The 26719-nt window shown below is 38.6% G+C and overlaps 10 protein-coding genes across 14 annotated transcripts; 3 read left to right on the forward strand and 7 right to left on the reverse strand.

Moving 5' to 3' along the window:
• Window positions 1-258: 258 nt before the first annotated feature.
• LOC106660230 (endoplasmic reticulum-Golgi intermediate compartment protein 3) lies at window positions 259-3717 on the forward strand. Of its 2 annotated transcripts, none has more exons than XM_023460397.1 (9): window positions 259-529; window positions 662-808; window positions 970-1128; window positions 1204-1320; window positions 1389-1420; window positions 1482-1558; window positions 1627-1850; window positions 1924-2049; window positions 3105-3717. In XM_023460397.1, the coding sequence occupies exons 2-9, from the start codon at window positions 718-720 to the stop codon at window positions 3440-3442; spliced, it is 1164 nt and encodes a 387-aa protein (XP_023316165.1). In that variant the 5' UTR covers window positions 259-529; window positions 662-717; the 3' UTR covers window positions 3443-3717. The 2 variants fall into 2 exon arrangements, with proteins under 2 accessions (XP_023316165.1, XP_023316166.1); XM_023460398.1 differs by having other exon boundaries at window positions 259-450.
• On the reverse strand, window positions 1933-2956 carry LOC106660232 (reactive oxygen species modulator 1). 4 transcript variants are annotated; one of them, XM_014383162.1, is made up of 3 exons: window positions 2437-2567; window positions 2110-2268; window positions 1933-2019 (listed from the first exon to the last, which is right to left on the reverse strand). In XM_014383162.1, exons 1-2 carry the CDS (start codon window positions 2565-2567, stop codon window positions 2160-2162), a joined length of 240 nt encoding a protein of 79 aa, XP_014238648.1. In that variant the 3' UTR covers window positions 1933-2019; window positions 2110-2159. The 4 variants fall into 4 exon arrangements, with proteins under 4 accessions (XP_014238648.1, XP_023316167.1, XP_014238649.1 ...); XM_023460399.1 differs by having other exon boundaries at window positions 2105-2268; XM_014383163.1 differs by having other exon boundaries at window positions 2076-2268.
• A 93-nt stretch (window positions 3718-3810) lies between the features above and the next one.
• Window positions 3811-5518, reverse strand: LOC106660229 (transcription termination factor 3, mitochondrial). The gene is made up of 2 exons (XM_014383157.2): window positions 4230-5518; window positions 3811-4162 (listed from the first exon to the last, which is right to left on the reverse strand). The coding sequence occupies exons 1-2, from the start codon at window positions 5428-5430 to the stop codon at window positions 3885-3887; spliced, it is 1479 nt and encodes a 492-aa protein (XP_014238643.1). The 5' UTR covers window positions 5431-5518; the 3' UTR covers window positions 3811-3884.
• An 86-nt stretch (window positions 5519-5604) lies between these two features.
• Window positions 5605-7238, forward strand: LOC106660231 (actin-related protein 10). The gene is made up of 5 exons (XM_014383160.2): window positions 5605-5834; window positions 5918-6070; window positions 6137-6421; window positions 6496-6775; window positions 6854-7238. The coding sequence occupies exons 1-5, from the start codon at window positions 5749-5751 to the stop codon at window positions 7190-7192; spliced, it is 1143 nt and encodes a 380-aa protein (XP_014238646.1). The 5' UTR covers window positions 5605-5748; the 3' UTR covers window positions 7193-7238.
• Window positions 7239-7362: 124 nt separating this feature from the next.
• LOC106660126 (eukaryotic translation initiation factor 3 subunit F) lies at window positions 7363-9000 on the reverse strand. The gene is made up of 5 exons (XM_014382972.2): window positions 8800-9000; window positions 8263-8432; window positions 8007-8189; window positions 7706-7918; window positions 7363-7619 (listed from the first exon to the last, which is right to left on the reverse strand). The coding sequence occupies exons 1-5, from the start codon at window positions 8906-8908 to the stop codon at window positions 7446-7448; spliced, it is 849 nt and encodes a 282-aa protein (XP_014238458.1). The 5' UTR covers window positions 8909-9000; the 3' UTR covers window positions 7363-7445.
• Window positions 9001-9402: 402 nt separating this feature from the next.
• On the reverse strand, window positions 9403-12140 carry LOC106660104 (gastrulation defective protein 1 homolog). The gene is made up of 2 exons (XM_014382948.2): window positions 11724-12140; window positions 9403-11233 (listed from the first exon to the last, which is right to left on the reverse strand). Exons 1-2 carry the CDS (start codon window positions 11985-11987, stop codon window positions 9443-9445), a joined length of 2055 nt encoding a protein of 684 aa, XP_014238434.1. The 5' UTR covers window positions 11988-12140; the 3' UTR covers window positions 9403-9442.
• A 164-nt stretch (window positions 12141-12304) lies between these two features.
• On the forward strand, window positions 12305-13731 carry LOC106660124 (probable dimethyladenosine transferase). The gene is made up of 5 exons (XM_014382969.2): window positions 12305-12493; window positions 12587-12953; window positions 13038-13383; window positions 13461-13567; window positions 13646-13731. Exons 1-5 carry the CDS (start codon window positions 12421-12423, stop codon window positions 13686-13688), a joined length of 936 nt encoding a protein of 311 aa, XP_014238455.1. The 5' UTR covers window positions 12305-12420; the 3' UTR covers window positions 13689-13731.
• An 80-nt stretch (window positions 13732-13811) lies between these two features.
• Window positions 13812-15593, reverse strand: LOC106660033 (odorant receptor 13a-like). Its single transcript, XM_014382843.1, has 7 exons — window positions 15533-15593; window positions 15195-15443; window positions 14581-15118; window positions 14413-14512; window positions 14209-14331; window positions 13945-14100; window positions 13812-13868 (listed from the first exon to the last, which is right to left on the reverse strand). Exons 1-7 carry the CDS (start codon window positions 15579-15581, stop codon window positions 13812-13814), a joined length of 1272 nt encoding a protein of 423 aa, XP_014238329.1. The 5' UTR covers window positions 15582-15593.
• Window positions 15594-16275: 682 nt separating this feature from the next.
• On the reverse strand, window positions 16276-18030 carry LOC106660145 (odorant receptor 13a-like). The gene is given in 6 exon segments (XM_023460418.1): window positions 16276-16366; window positions 16441-16596; window positions 16664-16943; window positions 17020-17515; window positions 17599-17865; window positions 17940-18030. Coding segments are annotated over 6 exon segments (1290 nt in total). The 5' UTR covers window positions 17974-18030; the 3' UTR covers window positions 16276-16309.
• Window positions 18031-22929: 4899 nt separating this feature from the next.
• Window positions 22930-25332, reverse strand: LOC106660031 (odorant receptor 22c-like). The gene is made up of 7 exons (XM_014382842.2): window positions 25326-25332; window positions 24961-25236; window positions 24343-24880; window positions 24092-24191; window positions 23869-23994; window positions 23635-23790; window positions 22930-23073 (listed from the first exon to the last, which is right to left on the reverse strand). The coding sequence occupies exons 1-7, from the start codon at window positions 25330-25332 to the stop codon at window positions 23017-23019; spliced, it is 1260 nt and encodes a 419-aa protein (XP_014238328.2). The 3' UTR covers window positions 22930-23016.
• Between the last annotated feature and the right edge of the window lie 1387 nt (window positions 25333-26719).

A 26719-nucleotide genomic window follows, 5' to 3' on the forward strand; every position in this document is an offset into this window, starting at 1 on the left:
CATTACCTACTTGCCTGAACGTAATGTATACCCGACGTCAAAGTCAGAGACTCCCGAGTTATAAACGAACGAACATAATCAGTCACGACTGCATCGTGCCTCGAAAAGAGAAAAGAGTAGGAGGAGAAGCGATTCAAGTGATAAACAATCTGTCCGTCACATCCTCGTTGCGCTTGTAAGCCGCTCGTTAAAATCTGCAGTCCGCACGAACTTGCTGCTCTTTCGTATATTATGAACCGAGCGCCCCGCCAACAAGTCGACGTGTAAACATGCACACACACGCATTGCCGCACAGTAGCAGCTGCAACCTTTATCGGAGTCCCTATCCCGCCTCTCTTGTTGCTCTACTCGCGCAGGCCTTGCCTCAGATTGAGAGTTGAGACTCCTGTTGTTGTGTACTTTACATTGCACACATAATACAGCGGGCGTTCGTTTGCAGTCTGCTACGTAGTATGTGTATAGTTATATGACCCCGAGGAGCGCGATCAGCAATCAAGTTTCATCTACGTATAACGCATACATGCACTCGGTTGTTGTTCACACCTGCTTGCCACGCGTTATAAAAAAGAAGTCATCGTCCTGCGAAAGCTTGCCGGCAGAAGCTTTTCTATAGGTCGATTTTCTTTTTTATTAATTAGTTTATTTTTTTTCAACGACGAAGAGCACGCCGGCGAATGTGCGCCTTGTAGAGGAAGAAGATAGTCGCATACCGGCACCATGGCCAACATCCCGGAACGGCTGCGTCAATTTGACGCCTATCCCAAGACTCTCGAGGATTTTCGCATTAAAACCATCGGCGGTGCCATCGGTTGGTCATTCATTTTTATCTCATTCATTATTAGCTTGCTTGATTTGTCCTGCGGCTCGCCAGATCTGTCAGGATTAACCTTCATGCTTTTGTTTTCATACAGTAGTTCTGACAGGTAGACACTTGCATTACATATTGATGTTTGTGTTTTGATTTTACAGTGACAATACTCAGTGCAATCGTTATTACCTTACTTTTCATTTCTGAGGCAATTGATTATGTGACCCCGGAGCTGAAGGAAGAGTTGTTTGTTGACACGTCAAGAGGATCTAAACTTAGAATCAACCTGGACATTGTGGTTTCTAGTGTAGCATGTGATTGTATGTACTTGAGACTATTTTAGTTTTCATTGTTACATATGGAGCAAAGTTTTTCATTAATCAATTTTTGTACAGTGCTATCTTTAGATGCTATGGATACGACAGGGGAACAGCATTTACATATAGATCATAATATTTATAAAAGACGTTTGGATTTAAAAGGACAACCTATAGAAAATCCAAAAAAGACAGGTGATTAAAATACTCACATGTTAATTTAATATGAAAGACACTATTAACGCTAAATCAATATCTTTTAGATTTGGCAGAAATTAAGAAATCTACAGAAAAGGTACAAATGTTAATAATTACTAGATTTACAGTAAAATAATACAACTGGTTTTGTTACTTAGATTGATCCAGCAGATAACTCAACAACTCCAAAATGTGGTGATTGCTATGGTGCAGCTGGTGAAGAATTTGGCATAACGTACTTATGATAAAGTATTACTTAAATATGACAATGGATTATATAATTATTTTTGAAATGCTTTCTAGATGTTGCAATACATGTGCAGAAGTTAAAGAGGCTTATAGAATAAGAAAATGGGCCATACAAGATCCGTCCATGTTCGTACAGTGTAAAAATGATGCATCAATAGAGAGACTAAAGCATGCATTCAAGGAGAGCTGTCAAATTTATGGTTACATGGAAGTCAATCGCGTAGGAGGTAGTTTTCATATAGCTCCAGGACAAAGTTTTTCTATCAATCATGTTCATGGTAATTTGTGAATCATTAAAATATTAGTAAGTTTATCAAAAATTACTATTGTAGAAAATGATTATTATTTCAGTACATGATGTTCAACCATATTCTTCATCTGCTTTTAATTTGTCGTATAAAATCCGTCACTTGAGTTTTGGTACAAATATTCCAGGAGTTACAAATCCTATAGATAACACACAAGTCATTAGCTCGGGTAAGTTAAACAATTTTTTTTCTTACATGTAACTTTATTTTAAGAAATGCTGAACTTTACAATGAAGGCAGTCTAAGTGAGGTTTTTATGTACAATAAATCTTCTATTCATTAGCATCGAATTCCAGTTCCGATAGCCATAAAAGTTCCAAAAGTTCCTCCACCTTGCACCATGACTTTTCCTACATTGTTTACCAATTCTCGCCCCCTTAAGCCATGCCTGAAATAATAGAGCAGTTTTAATACTAGCTTTTAAAAAGTGTAATGTAAAAAAACAATCATTTTTCATTTGAATTGCCCACAAGGCCAAAGATAAGATAAAAATTTTAACTTCGAAATTCTTTATTACGATTACGAATTTTCTCTGAAAAAAAACCCAAAAACGCACCTTAGAGCTGTAAAACCTCCAAAAAGAGCCCCAGAGGCCATGCCAACGCAAAAACCAATCGTAAAGCCCAATTTCATGCGTTCAAAGCACGTAGGTCCCTGTTGATAAGCGCCACCGGGTACGACTGGCATGATTACCTAAACCATCAATACAACAACAATGAATTATTCATCTTTATAACCTAAAGTTTCGTGATTATTTCTCGAGTCGAGAAGTTTTGAAAAAAAACATTAAAATAATCGTTCACAACAGTTGCGATAATCTCACTTTTTCTATTTATTGCTTGTCAAAAGTTTCCTCGAAAGTTAAAATTTCAGAAGCCGTCTGCGGGGGGTAGCGCGAATAGTCTATTAATTCTCGCAACTCTGCACAATACAACGTCGCAGACAACGTGACTTTCCGCTCGATCTCGCTGTGTATTGCATGTAAACCTATAATACTGCTCTCCTGCTGTATGCTGATTACAAGAATTCCTTACGACGCCATGTCATGTATTTGCTTAGCCGAATGTCCAAAAGTCCACTGAAGTCGTCCGCTCGCGCGCAAACGCCGACGAAACAGCGGCAACTTTTGAAACTTCGGCGGTGGCACTCCGTTTTTAGAAGATTTCACATATATACCTCCCCTATATATATACGATAAATTCAATTCTTCATTTTTATTTCTAGGAGCGATGATGTTCCAACATTTTATCAAAATAGTTCCAACGACGTACGTGAAGCTGGATGGATCAGTGCTACACACGAATCAGTTCTCCATGACGAAGCTCGATCGCGACGTGTCGGGCGGAATCGGCGAGGGCGGCATGCCCGGCATATTCTTCTCCTACGAGATGAGCCCGTTGATGGTCAAGTACACTCAGACCTCGAAGCCGTTCGGCCACTTTTTGACCAATGCCTGCGCCATTATGGGGGGCATCTTCTCCGTGGCTAGCATTCTCGATGGTCTTGTCTACGCCTCGGTCAAGGCCATTCAGAAGAAAATCGAATTAGGCAAAATTAGCTAAAGACAATCTCAATTTTCTTTGATAACACATATAAAGCATTTATCAGTTTTCGTGTTTTTTTACGTTCACCATTGCGTGATAATATTTAATTTGTCAAGGCAGCTGATTGCTGCAACAATCGATTGTGCTTTCCTTTAAACGAGAATCTCTTGCGCTTATTTTTTCTGTTATATTAATTATTTGTTGTTGATATGTTGGTTGAACGACGATATTTAATTATCAGTCTTCCGAAAAGTTTTTGCTTTTAAACAAATTTGCACAAGTATTGTCAGAAACTTTTTAGACTGATGAACTAGAATTATTTATCAAAGAGACGTGTGTATGATTTGTATGAGTCAATTGTATAAAGTCGAAAATGAGAATTTTATAAAGAAAAAGTCATGTTTTTTCAAAAACTGTACAATAAAGTCTATTTATACACATAATAAAGATTATACAATATTCAACGTGTTTTTAAAAACAAATTATATGTGTCTATAGATACTTTTGCGACTTCAGAGCAAAACTCTGCATCTGAACCAACAGCAACTCTTCTTGGAGCAACGTACCCTTGCGATTTTGGATCGTACTGAGCTTTCTTTAACTCTACCAAAAATTCATGTCGATTTTGCAAACGAACTTTTCTTGTGATGAGTACATCTGATTGTGTTGCCATCATTGTGTGTGATAACTTCATAGTATTATGAAGATAATGAAATGAATCCATAATTTTTTTTCGAGCTGTGAACAGAAGAATTGATGTATTAATTTTTAAAATTTTGTAATTAATTAATCATGATATGCTTACATAGTGTCCATAATTGAGGCTTCACAAGTAAAAGAACTTTTTGTTCTGCTTTATTGAAACCCATTTGTTCTCTCACAGCGAATGTATTTTCATGAATATGTTTGAAATTAAAAGTAATTAATTTTGGTGCTTTTGTTGCCAAATATCTTACTTCTGCACTAGCTAGTTTGAATTCATTTTGAAAATGTCCCAGTCTTTCATCAATTTTTTTGGTCGCCCACAAAAGCCAACCTGGATTTTTGGTAATAATTCGTGCTATGCTGTCTTTGTTGAAATCATGAGCCACTAAATATCTAATCCTTACTTTCATATCATCTAAATCCTCAGTTAAGATTAAAGGAGCTTTTGTTATCACCTCTCCCAATTCATCAGCTGGTACACCACAATCGTGTAAAAACTGTATATACATTGGTAATTCTTTTTTGTAATCCACAGTAAGTAAAGCTCTCATGTGATCCTGATTTTTTTCCATTTTATGTAAATCAACACCCAAATGTACATACTGTTGTATCAACTCTGAATGATCTGCATACGCTGCAAAATTAAATGTTGGTGCTAGATTAAGGCCAACAGATGATAAATCTTCCTGGCACTCATCCAATGGTTTGGGTAATGACATTTTAAATTCTTTCAAAAATTCTCCTTTGTGAAATTCATCCACCCCTAAATCAAAACTGATTTTACCATCAACAGTTTCAAGTGTTTTAGATCTTTGAAATCCTGAATCTTCTGATTCTGTAACTTTAATGTCATTTTCAGAAGTTTCTTCTGTAGACAAACTATTTTTGCTTTGAGTTTGATTTCTTTGAGACTCAAGAATATTGTACAATCTTTCTTCTCTTTCACGACTAGCTTGGAAATGATTTTTTTCATTACCGGCTACACCATCGTAGCTTGTAATGGTGTTGAAAATAGAATCTCGCTGATACTTAGGATCATCGTCAATTCTAAAATTTTTCTTAGGCACGACATATTTCTTTCTCACTTGTCTTTCAACCTTTTCTACTTCTTCTTCGTAACCATCATCCAAATCCTCGGGTAAAAATTCATCGGGATTTGATTGAACTTTAACTTGTGGTGAATTCGACGTAAACAGAACTTTTTTAGAAAAAAATCTTAATCTATATGACTGTGTGACATTCGCATTTGGCACAGGACGTTGCGCGAATTTCAACAAACTGACACATCTCGAAAAATTCATTTTATTGCATTTGTATCGTTTTCGAACGTTTAATCAAAGCTAACCTCGAACCCAACTGTGATACTCATGTAGTCGCACAACAACAAATGGCATGCTGCCGCTACGGATTCGGTGAGGAGAAGGCGCAGTTGTCATCAGCTGCGCGGCGCGTATAGCTGACGACAAAAAGTCATATGGGAGCAGCGCCCATAATAATACGTTCCAAATCAAGCCATTGAGTATTGTTGGCATTGATACGTCAGTTTACTCCACGAATGATGGAAAAACAAGTTAAATTGAAACAATTTTGATTGGAAGAAGCGACCAAAAAGATAAATAATGAGTGCGCTCAAAGAATATAAGGGCTCGCGCTATATTGCAGAGAAACAAGTACTCGTTATCGATGTGGGACATGCATACACCAAGTACAGAGTCCATCATAATTAAGCATGCATAGTGTTGTAAAATGTGATCTTTAAATAAAATTTTGAATTCTGTCTCTCTGTAGGTTTGGATTCGTCTCCGAAGCTGCCCCACGGGGAATTGTGAGGTCTGAAATCAAATGCCCTAATACAGATACAATTCGAAATATTTTTAGCTATAAGGACCAAAATGATTTATACGAGTTGCTGGTGGAATTTTTACACAGCATATTCTTCAAGTAAAAATAATGCTATATTTATACTTGAATATTTTCGTACTATTTCAAACTGAAATTTATTTGTAGGAGAATAATGATCAGTGCAAAAGATATAAAAGTAGTTAATGTTGAATCTCCACTGGTCACCACAGAATTCAGGAATATTTTAACAAAAGTATTATTTAGGCATTTTGAAGTTGGTGCAATTATGTTTTTACCAACTCATCTGGTAACCACTTGTACTTTAGCATGCCAAACAGTATTGGTATTAGATGTTGGCTACGAAGAAGCAAGTGTCATTCCTATATACGAGGGTGTACCTATTTTGAAAGCATGGCAAGCTCTTCCTTTAGGGGCAAAAGCAGTCCACAAGTAAATAGATAGATCCGTAATATGGTTTCAACTTGTATTTATAATTTAAAAAATGTTAATCTTATCAATTACAGAACAATAATGAAAGCTATGCAAGAAATTTTAACAGAAGAAGAATGTACAGAAAAACTAATTGAAGACATCAAAGTGAGAACTTGTTTCGTAACTACAATGGAACGATCAGCTAAATTACTAACAGATAATCCTCCAACTCCTCCACCAAATGTAAAATATTTTACAAAAAGATCTCTTGAAATTCCTGGTACTGTAAGAGAATCAGCTTTTGAAAAGTTATGGGAAAGAGATCTTGATAATCTTAGCATACCTACCATGATTTTAGATTCCATAATAAAAGTAAATTTATTTTAATATCAATTTCAATTATATCAATATAATACTCAATAATCTAATCTCATATAATTTAAATTTTAGTGTCCAATTGATGCAAGAAAACCATTAGCTGAAAACATTTTATTAATTGGTGGAACAGTCATGACCACAGGCTTTATAACTAGATTAAAATCTGAATTGGAGAATATAGTTAATAGTGAACCATACTCGGAAAAATTAACTCTCAGAAAATTCAAATTTCATACTGCACCAAGTAAACCTAACTATACTGCTTGGCTTGGTGGTGCGATTTTTGGAATAGCTGCTGATTTACCCTCACGATGCCTTTCTAAAGAAGCTTATCTTGAGACCAATCATGTGCCTGACTGGGTTTGTTTGATAGATAATAGAAAAGATGATGGTGAAAACATTGAATATTAAATTTACTCAAAACTTTTTGTTATTTTATCTATTATAAGCAATTTATTTAATTAATGGCAATTATGGCTTGTAAATTTTTCTAACCAAACTGCCTTTTTTAATTAATATTTTTACCATACTTTTTGTGGTGTATACTATTTATAAAAATAATAAACATTATAGGTCTATAATCTAATAGAAATTTTTTAAAAATTTTTATTAAAAAGTTCCTATAAAGATCATCAAATTTTTTCATCAAATTGCTTCTTTACATTTACAAAGTTGTGAGCAACGTAAGTTTTTCATTAAGCTGAAGTTGTGTCTTAATGAGTTGAGAAAGTGCCACAACCATGAGCAAATCTTTGATGTTACTATTGAACATGCTGTCAAATTGTTCAGTAGTCATCTTGGGTACAGAGTTTACCATATCCAAGAGAGCTCTTCCAACCTAGAAAGTTAAATAAAATGTTTGTAAGTGAAAATTTCTAGATGAGGGATGAAAAAATAATTATTTAAAGTAAATTTAGTTTTTACCTGATTATCAGGTTGTTGTTTTCCAGATAAAACATCATCTACGTACTGCAGTACGCTATCAAGCATGGTAACTAACTTTGAGCTAGCTTCAGCAATCTGAGCCAAATCCATCATAGGTTCAACAACTCCAGCGCCTTGTTTGGAGCCTTGTACTTTGGCAAGAGTCTTGTTGCACAACTGCAGACCGACAACTTCTGGATCATAGCATTGAATCTAATGAACACATAAAAATAATTTAAATTAAAATTATCTTATTGAATAAATTTTAAGTAATCTGCATCATTTGTAAATGATAACTTACCTGTACTTTAGCTGGGGTAAACATGGATCCAGTTTTTCCACCAGGAACGCCTAGCTTGACATTAACGTAAGCTTTGATTCCCATTCTAGTTGTACCCTCTAGGGTTGTGTCAACAGTCAAATGAATAGGATTCGTGCATTCACGAGCATAATACTCATGAATAACAAAGGAATGATTTGTCACCTAATAAATAATAAGTATGAGCTGCCATAGTACCAATGTCAATCAATTAATAGAATAGATATTAATAATTTACCTCATTACCAGTTGCCCACCAACCAACAATGCTTTCTTGTGTATTGACTTTACGATTGAGCTCATAAAGATCCATAGCATAGTTAAGCTCAGCATCAACTTGGTCTTCATATTCTTTATGAGGTACACAGAAACAGTTGGTTACTTCCACGACTCCTTTTTCTACAGTACCTGCAATAGCAAATGATCCATCAATAAACAATAAATATCAACTAGTAATCAACTAGTAATAAAAGTAATAAATAACTATTAACTAGTCATACACCCAAACTAAGCTTTTAATATACTAGTGAACGTTTGATTCGGTTTGTTACTGCAGATTGTGTTTTTAATGCAGATAGCGGCTTGTGCGATTTTTGATGCTCCTAGTCAAGATATCGAGGGTTAGGTCCAAATCATTTGATAAGTCACAGAGAGGTAGTATAATAATGTGAAATTGACAAAACTGCGCTCAAAGACAAAAAATAATAATGAAATGAATCAAACGGCCACTAATGTACATAAGACCTCAACCTTAAAATGAAGTTTTCATATTTACCAAGAAGTGTGCCAATAACTCTGTTGGCTTCAGCACCACGACGCTCGTAAGAATCGACAATAATAAATAAAACCCCTGGGTGAACCTTCACTGAAAGATTAAGAGCCATTTTTGACAGTATTTATTAAACACAATTGTTTAAATTAACTATGTGTTTCAATACCACATGGACAACGGCTAGAATGCAGAAGCCTCAAGCCACACACGGCAAACACCAGATATTCTGACACGTCAGAGACGCCAAGCGGCGGTAAAGCCAAACGAAGTTGGCGACGGATTTTCAAACTTGGACTTATTCTGTGAGGTATATAAGATTTTGACTCACACGATTTTGTACTAAATAGTAAACATTTAAAAACGATAATTTATTTTTTAATGATTTTAATCCATAAAAACAGATCAAGGAGATTAAAAAGTTACTTTCACATTTTTTTCTGAACTTCACAAAAAGTACTTTTTAAAATTGAATTATAATGCAATATAATGGAGGCTGTTATTCAGATAAAGATAGGAGAAGAAAAAAACAAATAAATTTGGAAGTTAGTATTTTAATTATATTTATTTACAAAAAGTTTTCTTGTCTTAAAAACTAAGGAACCATTTATCTACAAGATATTTACAAGCGCACTTCTCTGAACTGTATCTAGTTCGTTTTTTGCTTTTTATTCGACGGTTCGTCATTGTCGTCCTCACCCTCTTCCTGGAATATCTGCTGGGGCTGATTTTTTTTGTACGCTGGCGTTATCCAGTAGGGATCTTCTTCGGCTATTTTAGCATATTTCAGAATGGCGTCACGGGGATTTTGATCATCTTCGACTCTCTTGCTCAAACCGAGATTACGTATGACGTATGAGCTGAGCGTAGCGCCCGAGGATGCGACTCTTCCACCCTGACCCGAGGTAATCGGTAGATCTGGCCTGTGCGATTTCAACGGATCCTGGCGATCCTTCTCCATTTGCTTGCGAACTGACTTGGGTCTGTCTTGCCTGAATAGTGGCAAAGCGTGTGGTGTGATGATTTGCTGAGTCAACATGATCTCCACATTCTTTTTCTTGTGCTTTTGCTTCACGGCGCACAATTTGGCTCCCCTCAAACTCTTTTTGATGTCATAATACGTCATTATAACACCATTGCCACAGCCAACGAAGATTTGGTTCAACTTTGGGTGCCACAGAGTTTTTATCACGTGCGAATCGGTGACTTCGATTTCGTGGACGCGATCGAACGTTTTCGTATCGTAAAATAATACTTTTCCGGCAGTTTGTCCTCTGGCTAATGACTCACCAGTGACTACCATGGAATCATCGGGACTAAACATACAGTCCGTAGACTCGTATCTAGAATATAGATTTGAGGCAGTGAATAATGGACTTTTGAACTGTCTTAGATCCCAAAGTTTCAATGTGTCATCGCAACTTCTAGATGAGAGCATTTGTCCCAGATAAGAAAAATGTAAACTTGATATTTCTTGATGTTCTCCATGTGCTGTTCTGTTGATCAATGATGGATTTACAAACGCTTTTCTATTGTCCCACATTTGAATAGAACCATCTGTACATCCAAGTGCAATAACTGTGCCTTCTCTACTGTAAGAGCAGCTTGTAGGAACGGTTTTTATACCTCTCTGATTTTTACACTTAATAAGTGCTTTATGACCTTTGGGTCTGTACATGATCCATACTCTACAAGTAGAATCTTGTGAAGTTGTTATATATTCTTCTTTTGTAAATGGATGCCACATTCCAGAATTTAAATAAGCTGTGTGGCCCTTAGTTCTAGATTGATCATTAATATATTGATCTCCCTTTACCGTCTCATACTTTTCAAATCCATCTCTATCCAAAACTTTGGCTTGGGCAGATCCTGAAATCACTAAAATTACGTCACCTGTATTTGAGTATTGTAGGCACTTGATTGGATGATTTTCACAAGGTTGTAAAGTTCTGAAACTCCTCATAGAAGCGTCCATTCCACCAAAATCCCAAAATGAAAGCTCATAATCTACAGAACCAGAAGCCAATCGAGCACCAGAAGGATCAGCAGCTATCGCTGTTACAGCTTTAGTACCATGTTTCATTGAAACTTGATGAGTACATGGTATCCTCTTAATAAGATCTTCATCTTCCTTGTCGTCTTCATTTGAATCATCATCATCGTCATCATCACTACTTTTATTTCCAGATTTTTTTGTTGTGTTATTTGAACTGCTTGGAGCTTTGTTTTTATCATCATTTTGTGTCACTTCTGTAGAAGATAAAGAAGAAGGAATTGGAGGCCCAATAAAATCATCATCGCTATCATCTTCTTTTTCCTCTGATGGACCAGCTGCTGCTTCTTCTATTGGTTTGGTAATTGTTACATTTTTCTTTATAGTTTCTACCATTTCCAAGACATCAAAAGTTCTTGCTTTTCGATTAGCAGTCGATTTCATTTTCTAAAAAACAAATAAATAAAATGTATTAGATAATTATTCATTTTATAAAAAGAAACTGGCATCTACTCTTACAGTATCTACTATTTATAATAGTCATTTGTACAATATAATATGTTAACACGCTGTTTGTGCAAAACTCTTGATTTTTACAGCTATCTCAGATTTTGTTGAAAGCCTATTTGCATATATTACACACAGTATTTTATAAAACAAAAAAGCCTAGAGGTGCTATTTTTTAGGTGCAGTAAAGTTGGTTATAAAAAATTTAATAGGTGTTAAGGGGCAAGCATACACACTTAATCTGTATTCAGTACTAAATTATTTTGTCCTCATTTTTCTCAATGAATAATGAATCAATCCACTTCAAAATTTGTAATTAACTTTAGGAGACCCTTAAGATTATTCATTTTTATTTTATAATATTATGCATAATGCTCAAAACTAAGGACTTGTTTACTCTTACACGCATGGACATTATTCAAATGCTTACCTCATGGATGTGATCTTCATTTGGTTTGGGGGCATCTTTTTTCCCGAATGATGACAATCCCATTACTTCCTGCAGTTGTAGAGTTTCAGCTTCGTCTTCAGGGTTAATTTCTTGGATAGCTTGAGCATTTTTCTCTTTTGGTGCTTTACCAAATGTACCAAATCCTTGAACTGGCTCTTCTTCAGACGGCTTAGATTCCGGCTTGTCCTTGGTATTCAATTTAAAACTGATTTTACCGAAGCCAATGCCGCTTTTTTTACTCATTGTTCGATAATGATATCGAAAAAATTCTAGATCATAAAAAAATTAAACAATTCCAAAAAACAGAATTGTCAAAACACAGTTTGTTTACAGACCGCAAATCGTTTTATACAGGTTATGTGTATTGCTGCATACACCAACAAACTCTTTGAAAGTTGTAAACACGACTGGCTCGACTTGTGTCGAATTTTGGACGACACTGCTCACTGCTGCTGCCTGCTGCTGGCGTGGCGAGTGGCGACAAGTGAGCCGATTAGCCGACTCAGTCTAGCGGCTAACGCCATCTACAATTATATTTCTCGCAGCCCGGCGAGCGAGAGTCGAGATCGACCAGACGGGACCACGTGTGTTGTCAGTCGCATTGTTTTGTTGACTTTGAAGAAAATTTTTTTGCTCGTTCCATTTTTTTCTGCACATTGTTGTGTCAACAGTCAACATGCCGAAAGTTTTAAGGGAAAAAAGTATTCACCAGCAACGGGCAGTAAAGGAGCAGCAAGTTTTCCGTCAAGGTACGTTCATAATCATCATTCAAGTTACTATCTCAAATCTCGTCCACAAAAAGTTATCTTACTTGATTCTATTTTTTTCTTTTTCTTTTGTAGGTGTACATTTCAACAAGGATTTTGGTCAACATATCTTGAAAAATCCTCTTATTATCCAGGGTATCATAGAAAAAGCTGCTGTCAGACCAACGGATGTTATTTTGGAGGTTGGCCCTGGTACTGGAAATATGACTGTAAAAATGTTGGAAAAAGCTAAAAGAGTTATCGCCTGTGAAATTGATCCAAGAATGGTGGCTGAATTACAAAAGCGTGTGATGGGTACCCCTATGCAACAAAAATTAGAAATTTTAATTGGCGATGTTATCAAATCAGAATTCCCCTTCTTTGATTTGTGTATTGCCAATGTACCATACCAAATTTCTTCTCCTTTAGTGTTCAAACTCTTATTGCACAGGCCAATATTTAGGTAAGTTGTTTTATAATTTTTCAAATATTTTTGACTCAAAAATTTTTTAATTCTTTTTTAATTTTTTTTATTAATGTTTTTTAGGTGTGCAGTTCTTATGTTTCAAAAAGAATTTGCTGACAGGTTGGTCGCCAAGCCAGGAGATAAAGATTACAGTAGACTTAGTGTGAACACACAATTGTTAGCTAGAGTCGATATGTTAATGAAAGTTGGAAAAAATAATTTTAGACCTCCACCAAAGGTTGATTCTTGTGTTGTGAGAATAGAACCAAGAAATCCGCAACCAAACATTAATTATCAAGAATGGGATGGAATGACAAGAATACTTTTTGTTAGAAAAAACAAAAGCTTGTCTGCTGCTTTTAAACAAACAGCAGTATTGATGACAATAAAAAAAAATTATTTAGCTCATTGTAGTATTAATAAAATTGTGAGTATAGTTTATTCAACTTTTGCTATAAAAAATTTTAAATTAAAAAGTCTAATAATCAACTCTTACCTGTACAGCCTTTACCAGATAATTTTAACATAAAAGAAAAGGTAGATGATATCTTAGAGAAATATGATATAGCTGAAATGCGTGCCCGAACGATGGATGTTGATGACTTTATTAAGTAAATATTTTTTATAATCTAAATTCTGACTTGACTAAATTTATATAAGAAACTTATGATACATTTTTTCTGTTTCAGAGTTTTAGCGGCATTTAATAGTGAAGGAATTCATTTTATCTAATAACATTGAATGTTTATTATAATATATTATTTATATAGTATAGTTTTATTTTGCAATAAATAATTGTTTTTATTATTATTCATTTGGGTTTTACTAAGTGAAGTGAGAAAGTCAACCTTTTATTTATTTTACACTTACAGCAATGAGAACAGATATGTATCCAGCAGTCGATTTTATAATCTGCAAAATGTCAGTAATCTTTTGAATTAATCTTGAAACAATTTAGCGTACTAGTCAGTTTTATATAATACGTTACACTGCAGTAGGTGGCTAAGGACATATTGATAATTTTTCCTGTTTTAATTTGCCTCGGCGTCTTAGACACTAGCATCATGGGTACGAGGCAGCGCATGCTTTTGTACGGCAACTCGTACCAACGGCTATTGCAAATTCTGTAAAATATTTCGGTGCTCTGAGAAAGAAAAGAGGAAAGTAACATTTTCATTATATACTACTATAATATAAGCTGAAAATCCGATTTAAAAAAAAAAAAGAAAAAAAAGCGATCTCGATCACGTACTTGAGACGCTAATGCCTCGCTGGCAAGGCAGTCGATCAGTGTATGCAGCATCATGGTAAAAAGCGTACCTATCAGTGTGACCATTTGAAGCGGTGTAGGTTTGTCGCTCATGTTATTCAGCACCTGTGCGACGTACATCAGACAAACATAAACTCGTTACACGCAATTACAAGTTGTAATTATTATCGAGGTCGCAATACTCACGCTGAGTATTTGGAAACCAAGACAACAGACCATTACCGACATACAGAATATCTGTCCCGCGAGCACCAAGCTGAACGATTTCTCGATGGCCAGTACCATTCTGTGCGAGGTAAAAAAAGCTAGGATACATGAAGGAATAATTGCGTTAGCAAAAGAAATATGACTCACGAGTACAGATGCACGTGTCGATCGACGAGCCGTCCCAGTCGCCGATTGATCGTGCTCGAATCGCTGCGATCGGCGACCGCAGCGGGTCCCCTGCAGTCACGCGTCGTCGTTACCTCGTCGATGAGTCCATCGATCCGAGCGGCGAGAACGTTGAACTGGGCGCTCGCGTGAAGTATCAACGCGCCGAAATAATCGTCGGGAATTGACACGGCCATACCGACGAAAAAACTGCCCACGAGCTGCAGGAAGTAGGCCAGCTCGAAAGTCGGACTGGCTGAGTAATCGAAGGGATAGTAGGACTGGACGAGGAGCTTGCGACCACCGGGCGGATAATCGGTGATGTTGTTGCTGGTGCGCAGATCGAAACCCAGCAGGGGAGCGACGACGAAGCCGGCGTAGCAGCTGGCCATGACGCTGTAATCCAGAGTGGTGATGAGGCGCGCCCGCGAGGCTGCTTTCAGCATCGTTTTGCGGGTCCGCTGGTCCTTGCAGCCTCGCAGCCAGTCTTTCCTCATTGACTCGATTACCAGATCCAGGACTTGAACAGTCGTTGCCGTACGCAGGCACTTATATAAGCTATATTTTCTGCGTTCGAATGTTATATATGGATTTACCTTGTCTGTTTTGCCAAAAAAATAGAAGCTTGAAGCAGGAGGTCAGCGCGGCACAGCTCGTAAGAAGATTGTCGATCACGAGCGGTAAATGCTCCATGACCAGTGCCAAGGCGTACATTTGCGGCAAGAAGAGGCAGAAAAAGATTATGCCGATCATGAAGGGCACTCGTAGATATTGTTGCTTTTCCCCAGGCCAGATACCCATCAGTCGCAAGCTCCAACGATTCAGGCCCACGGCCCAGTTGTAATCTATTAAATTGAGACAAGTATTATTGAGTTTTTTTTTTTTTAATAAAGTTTTAATCAAAACATAATATAGCCCAGAATTTAATATATACCTTTGAGACCGGTTGATTCGACGTTGATCATTGATTCGTCAAACTTCATTTTTATCTTTCCTTATTACCAAATCTGTAAGAAACATTTTCGCCCTTTGTTCCTCGTGAAGCAGCTAATTTTTCAATAAATTCATAGGAAGGTACCCTTATAATACCGACTGATGCGCAAAGTGAATTTTCGATGTCATAATCCAATTAAAGTCTTTGATGTGCTTGTAATAGATCTATAGACTGCAGAGTCGTACATTTTTTACACCTTTGTTACTTACTCACTGTTTGTCAATCTCGAACTTACTAAAATTGGAAGAACATTAAGTTCTCGATGTCCGTTGATAACGATGTGAAATTTTGTGTTATAGGGAAAACTAGAAATTAAGGTAAAATTAAAAAAAAATATTTTTTAAAATTTTTTAGCATTGTTTTAACATTATTGAAAATGAATCACAAAGAATAACAATGCAACTACTGCCAGAAATGAAATTCCTAATACTTTTTTTTACAAAATTTTGTTGCATCAATTCTATGGAAAAAGTAGAAAATTTTTTTTTCATGTGATCTTGAAGTTGAAATTTTATCGTACAATTTTGAACAAGTTGTTTGAGATCCATAAAAAAAGATTGTTTGCCGAAATGAGGAATATTCATTTTTTGATTCCACAGAGCAATAATTTCACTTTGATAATGCTTCATTAATAATTACTTTATTACATAAAATATTGCGAACCATACTAAAAATTGTGCCATTAAAAAAGTTATGTCTAAATTCTCGTATCAACGTCTATCTTTGATTGACAGCGATCAACATCGATATGTAGCCTGCGATAGATTTCAAAATCTACCATTGGGAAATACATGTTTAAGTTACATAAAATCAATCAAACTATGCTTTTTTAATGTAAAAAAACTCACGCTGCAATAACTAGCCAAGTTTAAATTAAACATTTTGCCCGCAGTGAGTTTACGAGGTTTCTTTGACGTCATTAACATCGGAATGATATCTTTGATTTTTCGTCGAGTGATGTTCGAGCCCAAACCACTTGATATATGATGGAATACTCCAGAACTCTGTGGAAGAGGGGAAAAATACATTCATTTTCGGTGTGTCGTAATTGTATACGGTAAACATTTTTACATTGGAGGCTAGTAATTCGCAGGCAATGCAATCGACCAGAGTATGCGACATCATCATGATTAAAGTTCCAACTAGCGTGAGTATTTGCAATGCCGACGGCTTGTATTCTCCGCCGGAAAAAATCTGTACATCAGAACCATAAGTGAATTGCAAGTTAATCGAACCTTATACATTTGAACTTACGCTCAACTCGAATCCTAAGCAACAGACCATGCAGGACATGCACAATATTTGGCCTAAATTTATAAATGTGAAAGACTGTTCGATCGCAGAAACCATTCTGCAATCCGAAGAAAAATGAATCAATTCCAAAAGAGACTGTGTCTAATATTCCGATGATTTACGATAAAACTCACGTCATCAGATGGACGTGCCTGTCAACCAGCCGTGGCCAATTTTCGCTGAAAAAGTGACTCTCAGCGTCGAGAGAGCAGTCGTCGCGAATCAGTTGTTCGACCCGTGCGCCGAGAATCTCGAACTGGGCGCTGTAATGGAACACCAGCGCGGCGAAGTAATTGTCGGGCACGGACACCGACATGCCGATGAAGATGCCGGCCACCAATTGGCTGCCGAAGGTCAGCTCGAAAATCGGACTCTTGGAGTAGTCGTACGGATAGTAGGACTGGACGAGCATGTGGCGATCGCCGTAATCGGTGATGTTGCTAATCATGCGTATGTTGAAGCCGAGAAACGGGGAGACGGCGAAGCCGCAGTAGCAGCCGACTATGATGAGGTAGCCGCTCATCGCGAAGATACGGCCTTTGACGGCTGCGCTCCGCATGATTTTCGAGCTCCAGTCCTGCCTCGTTTGCAGCCAGTCTTGCCTCATGGACTCCACTACCGGATTCATGACTTCGCGCGCGCGAAGGGTTGGATAAATTCATGAAACACGGAAAAATCGGTCACGAGAAAAGGCGAGAGTGAAAATTTTGTACCATTTTTGGCCTTCCACAAGAAGAAGAGCTTGAAGCACGAGGCGAGTGCCGCGGAGCTCGTCATCAGATTGTCGATCACCAGCGGCAACTCGTTCAACACCAAAGCCAACGCGTACATTTGAGGCAGAAAAATATTGAAAAACATGACCGATATCATGATCGGGACTCTGAAGCGACTCAGAGTCGCGTCATTGCCGTCGGTGTCCGCGGGCCAGACGCCCATCAATCTGAGACTCAGCCGATTGAGACCCAAGGCCCAAACGTAATCTGTTGACATTTTGCCAGTGCGGAGGGAGTATATTTTATTTTAGACCTTAATTATTGAACCGTCAAGTACATACCCTGCATATTGCTATGCATGCTCGACTTTTTCATTCTCGTTCTTCCGATATATCAAATCGAATCCGAAATCAACACCCAAATCTGGTTCGACATTTAATCAACTTGAAAATTTTGTAGGACTGATGAATATTCAGCAGGCGCTAAACGAGTGTATAACTATTATCGTTTGCTGCGCAATAAAAGGTGAGCAAAAAGTACTGAGCAAGTATCGACGCGACACTTGATGCAGGCGAGAAGGGGTTGAGAATTCGATTAGCAAAGCGAAGGCGTCGCGCAAACTTTTCGTTCGTGCATTATTGATTTCGACGACATGCTACCAAGTCTTTCGTTAAATTCTATTTATTTCTTTCGTACATTATACATTTTTTTCTCGTTGACATGTTTCACTCCACAAGATAGTATATTTCTCTTTACGTAACAATTCTTAAGAATTACATGGCGGTGCAACGCAGAGATATATCGAAAATATTTCACGTACAATTTTCAGTGGTTGAATTTTTCACAAAAAGGCTAGTGCAATTAAGGTTAATTACACTAGTTAATTAGTGTAGTTAATTTTTGGTGCTAGTACAATTAAGTAGGTCATCGACGAGAAGCGTGTACATTAAGAATCGATTCAGTTGTAGACTGCCAGCAACACGGACATGTAACCGAAGCTGGTTTTTATTATCTGCGGAGCAAAAGCGAGCGCCGATCGTCACGATCGTTGTACAACAAATAAACTGATATTGTACTTTTTACCTTTATGTAAGTATTCAGTGACAGATATATGAATTTGCCAATGGACAGCTTGAAGAGAACCTTGGATCGGAGCAGCATCATTATCATCACCATGTCGCGTGACAGGTAGCTTGGCAACGAGTGCCAATTGGATTGAAACGTAGCCGTCGCTAGCTCGGAGTTCTGCAGAAAATGTTCATCGAGGTAAGTCGATGTACGTTTTTACGTATCGTATAATGATAGTTATTCCATTCAGTAATTACGCATTGAATGAGCAGTTCACTAGGAAAGCAGTAGAGAAACATGATGAACATGGTTGTCAAGCACAATGCAATCAGAGCCATCAATTGCGCAGCACTGGGTTGACCTTCGTTTTTGATAAAAGTCTAGATGAGGAATTCCAAAATTAAATAACTTCGATGCGTCGAGGGGTAAAAAAAGGTGTTATTAAAAGTCATTTTACAGCCAATACTCCAAAGCTCGAGCAGCAAATTGTAAGTATCAGAGTCAGCACTTGTGCCAAAATTATCATGTTGAAATTGCTCTCTATATCGGCGACGAATCTAGAAAAAAAAAACAAATTAGATCCGATGCGTTATACAAATCGACTATCGAAACGCGCAACTACCTAATGAGCCGCACGTGATCTTTGACGAAGTCCCGGAGACGCCGTTGAAAACAGTCCCGTTCGAGCGCGATCTCGCTGACATTCAAAGCGAGAATCTCGCACTGGGCGCTCGCGTGAAAAACGACGACGCCGAAAAAGTTGTTGGACGTGCAGAAGTACGAGGAGGCGGCCAGTGAGGCGAGCGTGTGCAGCGTCCACGTAAGCTGATAGTACGGCGTCTCGTAGGCCTTGTCCGGGTACAGGCTCTGCACTGGGAACAGGTGGCTCGGGTGCGGATCCGTGACGTTGTTGATCTGGCGAAAGGACAGGCCGAAGACGGGCATGACCACGACGACCGACAGTACGCTCGAGAACAGCATCGCGTAACTGATCATGGTGAAGAGGCGGCCTTTGCGCGCCTGCCTGAGCATGATGTCGCGCTCGCGGTCCGATCTGCCTCGCTGCCAGTCGGACTTGGCCACCCTCAAAAGTCTGCCGTGCACTGCCGATCGCGATGTAATAATTATAAAAGAGACGAAAAAACAGAGTGTGTATTGGAACGAAAAAACAGAGTGCGATTGGATTTCATTTATGTATGTTGGATGATTCAGTATTTGATCAGTCGAGGCCAAATATGGAAAAAAAATCGTTGACTGGCCTATTTGCAAGTCCATTGGTGCTAAATTCGTGGTAGCCATTGAAAATAACATATAATAAACAAACAAAACAACTTTTTTTTTAAATTTATTTCAAATCAGAATAGTTTAGAAAATCGATTACATTTAACAGCATCGGACATGAAAAAAGTAGGACAAATACGCTTATCACGTATGCAAGCTTTGGTCTACAGCTGCAAAGCAAATATGATATAAATCTGCGTTTTTTAGCTGATCGATAATTATTTTACAACAGAGAATCGGCAGCTGGTAGCCCGTCAGCTCGAAGAAAAGATGCAGTGCCCATCTCCGGAAAAATCTTCTCGACATCATTTCGATGAGATGCATAAAACTAGTGTCAATTAGCCAATAGCCACGGCTTGAATCTGGATCGCTTTTGAACTTGATGTAGTCCTTAGATATGAGTATTTTTTCTGCCTCTTCGGGTCGTAACTGGATCAGATCGTAGAACGAAGGACCCGCAGCCACCCTGTGCTTTTTCGCTTCACTCATAAAGAATTCGTCTTCATACCAAGAAGATTTATCAAGACCCGTCGACGTCTCAAACAATCCGTAACGAGCGAACAATGCCATGAACATGAAGACGTTGTTTCGATCCAGTTCGTATCCTCTCCTCTCGAGACTATTAACGATGGCCAGAACACTAGACGCTACTCGCCATTTAAACTCAAGCGTTTCTTCCCAATTCTGCTCTCTTACTTTTTCGGCGAAATAACTCCAAGTGGGAAAAACGAAACTGGATAGATCGGCACCATTATCCAAGAGTGCATCTACTTCGTGCGGCAATATATTTGCCACAGCTAACTGAAGCGGAGTCCGATCGTTTCTGTCTCGGGCGTCGACCTGTACCAGCTGATTGACTTCTTTGTTGACTTTGAAAAATATCTCCACCACAGACTCGCACCAGCTTCGCTTGCAAATCACGTGCAGAGCTGTTGATCCTGCTGCATTGGTTAAATTCGGATCTGAGCCATTCCTCAGCAATGATTCGACTGTGTGCTTCTTGCCTGATGCCGCAGCCAAGTGCAACGGTGTGTTGCCTAACTTATCCTGGGCATTAACCTGCACCGTCTTCTGGATACCATCGACCTCGAAAAATAGCTCCGCCAAGTCATCATTGGCGATCGCGTCCTCGCAAAGAATGTGCAATGGCGTTGAGCCTTCTGCGTTGGTTAAATTTTTATCTGCGCCGTTTCTCAGTAGCAGAACGATTGCTTCTTTTGCCCAATAGACTATAGCCATGTGTAAAGGCGAATCACCCATTATGTATCCGGGGCAATCGGGATCTTGCCCGAGTTCGAGAAATTTCTCGACAACGTAATGACAATTGTGCGCGCAGGCTACATGAAAATGAGTAAATCCAACTTCGTCGGTGTAGTTCACGTCAAATCTATCATAAATTTCGAATAGACATTCGACAACACCGACGAACCTGCATCTAGCCGCTCTATGCACCGGTGTCGTTCGACGCAACAATGGCTTGCCATCTTTACCAATGTCAGGCTCGTTCTTGTAGCCGGTGCGAGCCACAAACTTGATGAATCGATGTCCTGGGGTATCACGATATCGATTAATGTCTTTTGTAGATTCGGAGAGAAGATCATCAATTTCTTCTGGCCAAAAAATGTCTCGGAGATTAGGAAGTTGGCCTTTCCAATCGCTTATAAGAACGTGAATTTGAGAAAGAAGTTCAACTCGCTCTTTTTTGATGTCCCAATTGATCTTTTCACGCATTCTTTTCAGTTTTAAAAAATCTTCTTGTCCGTCGTTATCCATATCTTTGAAATCGTTCACAAATCAAGATGTAATATTGCACTTTTTTCACAAAAACCACTTGCTCCGTCTCGTACACTTTGTAACGTATCGTGTTGTGTTGTTTGACCGATCAACCCGCACGAACAGGCTACAGCGAGCGAGAGCGACGGTTACAAAGTCATAAGCGACGAGTAGACTATAGTCGCGCGTGCAATGCTCAGAAGCGAATGAGTGCACAGTATTGGGGAGCGCCAACCAATCGCCGCGAGCGAAAGGCTCTGTCTTTGAGAAGTCTATACATTTCCTATAATTCGCGCTTGCTCGCTTATTTTTTACGAGTGAACGAACATCTCCTACTCAACGCGCCTAAAAAAGTTCCACTTGAAAAAGAGAGAGAAAATAAAATTAATTCAGATTAATATAAATCAATCAGTCTTAGCTATATTGTGAATCACACATCTATCAATTACACGTCACCAATTGAACAATTTACTTTTTACATTATTACATTACCTTCTCGATTGTTTCGCAAAATCAGCAGCTGAACGAGGGCTGCCAAACTCGGCGCGCTGATGCAGATGTTGTCGATGATCAGGGTGAAATTGTCCAGCACCTTGTAGAGCGCGAAGAGCTCTGGCCCGACGAATCCGGTCAGCACCATCAGAGCCGTGCAAATGATCTGCCAATCCTTGCCTGGATCGATCCTGTCGTCTTTGTTCAGCCACAGACCGATGAGACAGAAGCTCCAGCGATTCAGGCCGAAGGCCCAGTCGAAATCGCTCGTACTACTCATCGAAGCAGATTTTACGCGATCAATTTTTGCATTCGACATGATGCAACTCGATATCTTGGGTACTTTACTCGCGTTACTCATCTCTGCAGTTTACTATATTGGCCAGTGAAAATTTCTAAGATTCGGATTATTGCTTCGAATAAAACGATGTACAACGCGCGACAAACGAGGTAGCTAGAATCTCGGTATAAATAAAACAAGGCGAGTACGGAGAACGACTCGCGCACCTACTTGAGTTGTTGTCTGCAGCAATTTCGACTACATTCTTTATGATCTTAATAAGCGCCTCTTCGCCTTTTTTTTTATTTTTGTTGCAAAACGCAATTCACTTCATATTCTCAAGTTGACTTCTATTTTTAAATATTCTAGATTTCGATATTGTGAAAATTCCAGAAAAAAAGAGTAACCTGAAATAAGCGTGTGACATTTCTATTTAATCGTCTAAAATAGTCAATTAAAATTCAACAAGTATATAAAGCTCGTTGAAAGGTGTATCGATCTTGTTCTCTTTCATTTGTATTGCTTCAAGTGCTACTGACTGCCAACAGTACAGAAATATATCCTGCAGTATTTTTCAGTATCTAAAAAGAATAAGAAAAAATAATGTTATGTGGAATATTTTGAAGGTACGTAAAAAACAAAGAATATCGGAATGTTTTATTTATGGGGTGAGAAGAATCAAAATGAACGCATTAACTAAGTTTTGGGTATTTTAAAAATAACGATCAATAAATCGACGGGGCTTATACGAAGACTATCTCTTTTTTAAATGCAGACAAATTTCTGTAGCGCAGAAATTCTCTTTTTTTCAAAATGCGGAGAGAAAAATCACTCCTTCGATTCGAACTTTTTTAAAAACTTGTAATGACTTGATCTAAAAAAGCGGGGTAATTCTAACATCAGAAACTATCATGCTGCAGCTTTAAAAAAGAGATTTTTTTCGTAAGCACTGTGGAAATAAGAATTAGCCTCTCACGAACTGCTTTTCTCTACACTGAAAAAATTTTGCACTGAATTCGTGTTCACCTGTGGTCTTTTATTGATATCACACTATGGTGTCTTAACTTTATATTTCCTCACCCAAATTAGATATAAATCCTTCACCCAAAGTAGAAACCTCTTCTTTATTATTTGTTACTTACTTTCATGTAAGCGTGAAGTGACAAGTCGAAAAATTTGCCGGCTGTCAATTTCAGATGGTGCCTCGTTCTCATCGACACGATTAGTAAGGGTCGCGAGTGTTTCGCCCTCAAACAAAACCAGTTGAAGTTATAAACCGTGTGAAAAAAGCTCATACTCTGTTAGAGATTGAAAATTAACGTAATGAAGTTCTTCAGCATGAGAAATAAGCATCATTGAGAGATATTGTGACTTACATGTTGCGCCAGCAATTCGCAAGCGACGCAATACACGAAGGTGTGAATCATGAGATTCAACAAAGTCGCTACCAGCGTGACGACCTGAACGATGGCCAGACCATTGACGTCGTCGCTACGAATCGACTGTTCAGGGATCGAAGGTTCGAATTCAGATTTATTCAAACATTTCTGATTCGCAAGTTCATAGAGATATAATTGTCAAAAAGGCGCCGTAACGTACTTGTATCACACCGAAAGCTAGAAAACAAGCGACGACCGAGAGGCATAACACTTGAACTAGAACGAGAACGTTGAACGATTGTTCTATCGAGTCGACGAATCTGTTTTGGATGGACAAGTATATTTTTATTGGTTACATTTATTGGTGTTTTTCATAAATGATTGATAACATAAACATGTACTATTAAAGCTGAAATGTTTATGATTTCAGCAATCCTGTCAATGAAATTGAATCAAAGAGCATCAATTTACCCGATGATCTGTACGTGTCTCCGAACGAAATCTCTCAAATGCCGATGAAATCTTTCTCCCTCCTTCTCGACGAGATCCAAGGTGCAGTAATCGGCGATTTGCTCGACCTCGCGTAGTAGCGCGTTGAGAATCTCGCACTGGGCGCAGGCGTGAAAGACGAGGGCGCCGAAAAAGTTGTCCGGCACCGAGAAGGCGATGCCGACGAAGCTGGCCGCGAGAAGCTGCGACGCGTACGTCAGCTCGTACAGCGGAAAGGACGCGATGTCGTAGGGGTAATAGGTCTGCAGCGGGAAGAAACGTCCGTCCAGAGGATCGGTGATGTTGTTGACGACGCGTATGCCGATGCCGAAGAGAGGCGTGAACACGAAGCCGGCGAAGCAGCCGAACATGATGACGTAGCCGCTCACGGTGAAGATTCGGGCTCGATTGGCCTGTCGCGTCATTGATTCCAACTCGAAGCGGTTGCGGGCCGTCGTCTCGTTGTTGCCGTTGACGCTCGACCAGTCGTCTTCGGTCGCCCTGATGGCTGGTTCCAGCACTGCAAGTATAACCCGTATAGACATAGCGCGGCTGGCCGAGAAAAATCACCGCACGCAGCATACGAGTCGCGAGGCTCACCGTAACGATTCTTCCAGAGCAAGAAGAGCTTGATGACGGAGGTGAGGGCGGCGCTGTTGGTAATGAGATTGTCGACGACGAGGTCGAGGTGACGATAGACCTGCGCCAGGGCGTACGTCTGCGGCAACACGATCGCCAGCACGAGCCAGAGCATCATGAACGGGACGCGCATCGATCTGAGCCGCGATACCTCGTGGCGCTGATCGCGATTCGCCTCCGGCCAAACGCCGATCATTCGCAGACTCAGACGATTCAGACCCAAGGCCCACTGGAAATCTGCGCAACGACCGTCTCCGTATCATATTTTATCGAGATGAGGACACATTTTCTCGTTACTTCAATAGCCTGAACGGTCGGTGCATTACCTGCCATCGATTCCGCGTTGCGCATCTAAATACGCCGACAAAAAACTTTATTAAATGTCAATGGTACAACAAGAGATCAACTATATCGCCCAACGACGTTTGCAGTGGCAGCTATGTAACAGCTACATGATATTTTCAATACGTCGTTTCCGTTTTCTTTTATGACACAAGGGGTTGAAAGTGTTCTTGGATAGTATATTCGATTCGCAGTTGGCGCGTTCCGCGAAAAATCGTAGTATAGACTAGTAATAAGTGTGACGCATCGAGCGACAACTTCGACTCCTTATTATTCATTTACAACGTTTATGAGGTACGTCGCGCACTTCGGAAACGACCACGATAGGCCCAACCCTTTTAATGATCAATTCGATTTATTGACGAGTTTTAACGAGACTCAGACAAAAGTAGATTTTAATTTGTAACCGATTTACAGAAAAAGTATATGATCGCAAACTTTTTTTCAATCAACTGTCACTAAATGACAAGGCAACAAACACCTTTTTTAACATTAAAAAGAGTTACGTTTTGTTGTATCAAATTAGTATTGTAGTGACAGCTAAATAGCTCCGTACGCGACGAAACAAATAATTTTTCGCGTTCAATTTATATAATTAAATTGCTGCTCGGTCATTTTTTCGGAATTTTTCGGTCTAACTCGAATTTTATCGGGTTTATCCGCGTTTTGGTAGCTACTAGCTTACTTCTAATAAAGACTGACGGATAATAAAGAGCGCCGCGCTAAAGTGAACAATTGTCCAGTTCGTCAATAAATTAAAGTACAGGTAAGTTGAAAGTGATTCACGAACAAATATTGATTCGCTTCAATGCTTAAGAACGATTCCAATGGTTAATCTAAAATTGTAAATCATCAACTACTTAGCTATGATATTAATGAAAATAAATATAATTCGACGAGTATTCAGGAAAAAGAACAATTTCATATAAATACATTACAAATAATTAAATTATTGTTTACATAATTGATAACATGGTAGCTAATATAAAATATATTGAAATACTTATTGATTAAAGTGGAATGATACATAAGCTCATGTGATCATAAGTTAGCAGCTTAACCGTGACTCTCGAAAAAAAAGAAAAGGCGTAGAAAAGGCGGGATAGATGTATCACGCACTATGCTAGTTTCCTTATGAGTCAATAATTTGAAAATCTAAATTTCGATAATTCCGAAAATGGTTCTTCAAGAAAGTCCTTTTCATATTGAAAGGAATAAATGGAAAAAAATTTATAAGTGTGAATTGAAAGATTCTCTAGGTCAAGAAGCTACTCCTGACATATTAGAAAAAATAGTAAAAAATAGTATATTTTTTAATCTTGATGATAATCAGCTTGAATGCTATCTGTGTCAATGTACGTTACCATGCTATTCTAAC

The sequence above is a fragment of the Trichogramma pretiosum genome, unplaced genomic scaffold (assembly GCF_000599845.2).
Source record: "Trichogramma pretiosum strain Unisexual culture from Peru unplaced genomic scaffold, Tpre_2.0 scaffold29, whole genome shotgun sequence".
Taxonomy (NCBI): Eukaryota; Metazoa; Arthropoda; class Insecta; order Hymenoptera; family Trichogrammatidae; genus Trichogramma; species Trichogramma pretiosum.